The 6,233-nt window shown below is 38.0% G+C and overlaps 1 protein-coding gene across 1 annotated transcript; it reads right to left on the bottom strand.

Annotated features, from left to right (window-relative positions):
• Positions 1-242: 242 nt before the first annotated feature.
• On the bottom strand, positions 243-5,340 carry lysmd4 (LysM, putative peptidoglycan-binding, domain containing 4). Its single transcript, XM_020643541.3, has 3 exons — positions 5,234-5,340; positions 2,348-2,620; positions 243-2,250 (listed from the first exon to the last, which is right to left on the bottom strand). The coding sequence occupies exons 2-3, from the start codon at positions 2,609-2,611 to the stop codon at positions 1,705-1,707; spliced, it is 810 nt and encodes a 269-aa protein (XP_020499197.2). The 5' UTR covers positions 2,612-2,620; positions 5,234-5,340; the 3' UTR covers positions 243-1,704.
• Positions 5,341-6,233: the final 893 nt, after the last annotated feature.

Raw genomic sequence — 6,233 nt, 5'->3', positions numbered from 1 at the left:
ATCACAGGGTGAGAGTGAAACAACATGCTGCTCATGTCTTGTTAAAATCTTATTTCAATGATCAATTACATTCCAAAATAAAAGTATCATGAATCAAATCATGCAGTCATCCTTCATACAGTCTAATTTATTCTGAAGATATAGTCATTTTGTCTTCCTCCATTCCTCCAAAATCAAACAAAACAAGCAGTGTGCATGCTGCCATCTGTTGGTAACTGTAAATACTGCAAGAGATCAATTGCTGCTAGAATAAAGACTTTAATTCCACAAAATATGTACTGGTGTTTCAAGTAGATTTACTTTAGTTTTGCATAATTATGCAGTCAGCAGTGAATGTTCTGCATGTATCCAAGTATTCATGTAGTATGTTAAGTGGGCTCCACATACAAATTGGCTTGGATCAACTTTGAACACCAAAGAACACATGCAAACTCTCCAGAGAAAAGGGACAGTGACACTTTCACAAAGTTTGTATTCAAATAGGACCATGCTGAGAAAATATTTTAGCACATTCATTGTGTCCAACATCCGATCAACAATTGTTACACTGAAGTAAGGGTTTGAAAATATGTCAATAAAATATCTGTTCGTTTCACAAGTTCAAAACTCTTCAGACTTTAAAACTGCATAGGTGAAGTCACACAAGCTCACGATGTAAGACAAAGTGTGCGATACTACAAAAAAGTTGAAGGCACTTTACTTCACCCCACAATTCATTTAAAAGAACCGAGAGATGATCACGTCATTTTCCAAAAATGCTAATCTTTGTATTCTTAAGATTGCAAGTTGTCTAATAATGAGCACATAAACTCTAACACGACTAAGTATATTACACCACTTTGATTATGTAAACACAGTTTTCACATTACGCAGCTTTGTATCAAATACCTGGAGAAAAGGCAATGAGGTGAATGACAATAACTTAACAATGAACACACAGACACAACAAAAATAAGTTAACAAAGCACATGAGTATACTGCTCAAACCCATGGCAAAAACACTTCAGAGTCACATTTAGATGAAGTTTAAAAATATATTACTTTACCAAGAGAGGTGATAGAGATTGTACCTGTGGTATAAAACGTATATGATGACACTTGATGGTGTGTTAATACTGAAAACAGGCACTGCTGTACAGACAGGTCATGATTAAGCCTCCACAGAAATGAGAATAGAGCAGACGTCTGCAAAACCATCGAATACTAGAGACTGACCCATCTATTGGTTGGCCAACGTAGGCCTATTTGAGATATATCAGTATTGAAGAATATGTTTTATCACACATAGTTCAACAATTTTATATATTATTATATATGTTATACATCCCTCCAATTACCTTGGCATAGGAGCAAATTCAGGGCACAATCCATGTGGGGTTAAAAAAAAAAAAAGGGCCTCTCATTCCAGGGTCAAAAATAAAGTAAGTCATACTGGCAACACATGAACCAAAAGGACAAAGCAAACTATTGAAGTATTAGTCCTCTCTGAATCAATTAATTTAGAAGTATTAGATCAGTATAGAAATATTTCATTGATACACAACCATGGAGGAATTTGCCTCAAGTATCAAAGTTCTTATATTCAAGGTTTCATTTGCTGGTGGAGGGTAGAAACATGGTGGTATTGCACTTGAGTTTAATGTTTAGGATTTGGCTTCATCTTGGCTAAAAGTCTCAGAAAATATTCTAGATTTCTGAGCTGTACTATCCAGCTCCTTTTGTAACAAGGCCTAGAGCTGAGGTGTGGGAAGAGTTGGCAGAAGTCGGTGTCACTGCACCGTCATCTGTTGGTGCAACTACTCCATTATCTTTTGTTTTGAAATAAATGACGTAAAATAAGGGCAGGACGATGCCTATGAGGAGCATGGCCACCACAGCGTTCCACCACTGGATTCCCCAGTCGGAGCCGTGACCGGTCGGGCTCTGCCCTTTGGAATCAAACTTCAGCCTGTTCCCGGAGTTTGACAAAATATCTTCGTCTTGATCATCCGTGGTCTGAATCAGTCTCTCAATATCCTGGTCCACCTCCATTAGAAAGTCTGTGACCTCCTGTAGATGTGGTTGGGCTCTGGCTCTATCCGGAGGCTTCACTAAAGTGGTGGATGAATTTGGCATCTCGACTTGAGGGGAACTAAGGTCTGTGGAAGCCTCAGTTAAAAAGCTATGTTTTTGAACCGGTATTTTGATAGATTTGAGTCCAAATAAATCTTGTTCCTGCATGAGGTTGTTCACCCGTTTTATATCTGCTACCTGTTGACAAAAACAAGAGAAAATGTTGACATTTATTTTGACTAAAGAGATTAAAAACAGAAATAATTCACAAACTTCAGTGACCAAAACTCTTGACCTTGCAGCCGTATTGTAATGCAAGCTTGTTGAGATTGTCATCATCCAACACCTCCCGCTCGAGCAGCTCCATGTTCCTCAGTCTGTCCTGCTCGTGTTCTCGCAAAACTCGGGGCCTCATCTCCATCACTGTGAGCTCCTCATCATCCGAGGACACAGAAGACTCATTCGGCATCCTCCTGAACATGTAAACCTGGCCGTCTGCGCTGGCATGGACATCCACCGGGGCCTGGAAAGCCTGTGGAACATGCTCACCTCGCCGCATTATGAAAGCCTGTAAAGGATGTCCCAAATTCCAATTAGACCATCAAAGTTGGGTGTGTATCAATTAAGAAGCTTGATAAAACATAGATATACAAGATTGCTCTACATGCCTACTTTCCCAACTAGAATTTTACATTAACTTTGAACTAATCTCTCCACCATTGAAATCAAGAAGGATTTCTGGTGCAAAGTGTCTTTCATCTGTCTTTTTCCTGTCTCTATAGACAAATAATAACAAATGGCAATGCAGAATCAAAAACAAGATTTTATTTAGTGGCTGAAGCGGTCCGATTTCTGTTTTTTTTGTTTGAGTGGCATCATCAACCAGCGTTTCAGAAGGCTTTTAAGTTCGACAGTCCATGTGGAGAGCACAAGGAGCTGGAACACATCAACTCAATCTCCATTCTAAATCCCATCAGCAATTCTGACCATGATTGAACAGACATCTGCTTATTAGTACAGATGACAATCTGGTTGAAAACCTAATTTCCATGGGGATTTTTATCCTCCTATGGGAAATAAATTCCTGCAACTCAAGGCAAAACAATAATGAACAGAATAGGAAGTCTCTTGGCCCGGAAATCCTATTATTACTTATCTAACTGCTGGCTACAATAAAAGAGCCCAAAAATAAGCATCATTCCCAGATTGTTGTGAGACAAAAGCTGATGGGCGCTGTGATTGACTTTTTCAGGACAGCCTCAAAAAATTAAAATTACCCTTCAATTAAAAAGTCATTTCTAAAAATGTTGAGCTATTTGGGCTCCACCATGGCCTCATGGTAAATCCAGCTTTGAATTACTGGATGCAATGCAAATGCGGAAGAAAGTAAACATTTTTGGTTGCACTTCAGAAGATGTCCTAACCTGCAACATCTATCAGAACATGTGTCTTGCCTTTTCTAGGACATCCTCGTCTTTGTCAAGTTTTGTAAACATTTCATTTGCAGGAAGAGAAATCCCAAAGGGAAACCAATGAAGTTGTGTGAGTTATACATTTTCACTTGAGAAAAAAACAAATCTGATGCTGTGCTGTAAAAGTCACGTGACTGCAAAACAAATAGCTAGTCCAATGTTTAGGCCACTGAAGGAAACCATCTCATTTTAAAAGTTGTTTGATTTTCCTCTTGTGGACCTGGTGGACGTTCTACCGCTACAGAAGAACCCAGACAGTTTAGTTTAAATCCAACAAACCTTGAGCACAGATCAGCGGAGAATTAGAAAGTGGCAGTCATGTTTAACCACATGCAGTACCAGGAGAAGATAGGTTTACTAACCAAGATGTCTGCACTCTTTGGTTGATTTTATGACCTCAGTGATGATGTATTTGACCGACTAACACAACCAAACAATTCATGTGCAAATCAACTCTAATGATCCCTTTATTAGGAGAGTGCCGCGTATTGCGAGACAGAAATTGCCTTTTGAGTTGAGCTAAAATATTGAGCTTAAACTCCGTGATATTAAATTAAAACATGCTGGTGTCATTTTGGAGTAGTCTAAATGTCTAACAGTCTGGAGCAGGGGTTCCCAAACTTTTCATCCTTCGACCCCCCCAAAATAACGACGCGAGAGACCGGGGACCCCTTCTGTCCCTGGAAGTGGTTAAAGCATAACGGTGCAAACAGCAAGCACGCACTAATGGGCCGATCCAAACACTGACATTAGAACAACAATAAGCCTTAAACTAATTGAACAACATTTTTGGATGTAATTTCACAATAAAAGGTCAAATATGTAATTTCAAGTCATTTCCAGTTTGCATTTGTTTTTGGAAGGCAACTCGCGACCCCCCCTCCCAGTGTGTCGCGACCCTCCAGGGGGTCCCGACCCCCACTTTGGGAACCACTGGTCTAGAGTACAAAACCCAATAATAAAAGGTATGCTATAAACTTCCAAAGTAATTTGGACAATAAATAAGTGTGATCACAATGTTTTGATTACTTTAAAAAGGAATCGCATAAATAACATAAGGCATGGAATACCAACAATATCTTCTTTCTGATGGTTGAAGTGTTACCATGGTTACCACAGGTGGAGCTAATCAAAACGGTGTTAAATAGAAAACTCATCTCTAATCAAAACCAGTGAATGGTTTGTGTTAAGTTAACACTTCTTTAAATTTGGAAAAAAACACAGCATTGTGTGATAAATGGCTTCATGTGTAGAACAAATAAAAGGCTGAACCAAAGGAAACAGACACAACGGGTCAGGAGAGGAGACCGTGATGTTGTCCATCACACACCTGCAGATAAGACGAAGAAAAAACATCGAGATAAAAGTTCATCTTATCCCAAACATCTTAAACATGTCGGAAATCATTTGTACGGTTCACGAAATCAAAAAGTACAAATCCTGCAGCGGTCACTGGACCGAGCTTACAAAGAAGCACCTGAAGGCAGCATAAGCAGCACCTGAAGGCATCATAGACAGTCTGCGAAAAGTAGTAGGAACTATTGCTTACAGGTTAGCCTTAGCTTTTGACATTTAGCATGTGTGCAGCTCACTGTCTTCTGCAGACCTCACAGACACAGTTAGCCAGCTCGTCTGCTCGACATCATGGTTAAAAGCATCTTATTCACCACAGTTTTTAAAACTCGGATTTCTATTTTTGACTCAGTTACCTTTTCAAAATGCTTTGACAACAGTGCTCCAAGCCACCGCCTTCACCAGCTTGACTTGCTTACATTACAGCAACTAATGGCTCTAACTGGCTACTGGCCTTCTTCTTCGTGCTATTTTTAAAACGAGTTGTGAGATATGCAACACTGCCACCCACTGGTCTGGAATGTAATACACCTTATTTTTTTAATTTCTAAAAAACGTTCACCAAAATAGAGGACTTGATAAAAATGCTTGATACTACTACTAATAGGCCTACTACTACTACTACTACTAATAATAATACTGTATATTAGGCTATACTATAATAACTTTTAATAATAATAACTTTATTTATAGAGCACCTTTTAAAAACACAGGTTTACAAAGTGCTTTGACAAACAAGAACAAACTAAAGCAAACACAGAAGAACATAAAAAACAACAAGAACATAACAAATGCAAAATACTAAAATAATTAAAAACAATTCAACAGAAAAGAACCCAAAGTGCACGATACCCAACAGACATATATAACCAGACCATCACAAGAACCATCACAAGAACCATCATAAGAGCCATCACAAGAACCATCATAAGAACCATCATAAGAGCCATCACAAGAACCATCATAAGAGCCATCATAAGAACCATCATAAGAACCATCATAAGAACCATCATAAGAACCATCATAAGAGCCATCATAAGAACCCAACAACACGAGCTGAGACCAAGAGGACCAAAGATTTAAAAAGATGTCAGAAACTAAAAGAGCTAAAAATAAATAAAAAGATAACAGCAATAAGAAGGTTAGAGCAGAAAAATAAATAGAAACAAGTGAATAAAGGATTTTAAAAAAAAAAACTATAATATTAATAAAAATAAAAAGTATATATAAATATGAAACATAAATAGACAAAGTAAGTAAGATAAGAAATTACCAAGTTAAAACATAAGAGGAGTTAAGATAAGAGCATAAATAAAAGAACAGTAAGAAGTAAAAGAAGATAAAAATAGTAAAACC

The sequence above is a fragment of the Labrus bergylta genome, chromosome 7 (assembly GCF_963930695.1).
Source record: "Labrus bergylta chromosome 7, fLabBer1.1, whole genome shotgun sequence".
NCBI lineage: Eukaryota > Metazoa > Chordata > Actinopteri > Labriformes > Labridae > Labrus > Labrus bergylta.
This window is presented reverse-complemented; position numbering and strand designations above follow the sequence as displayed.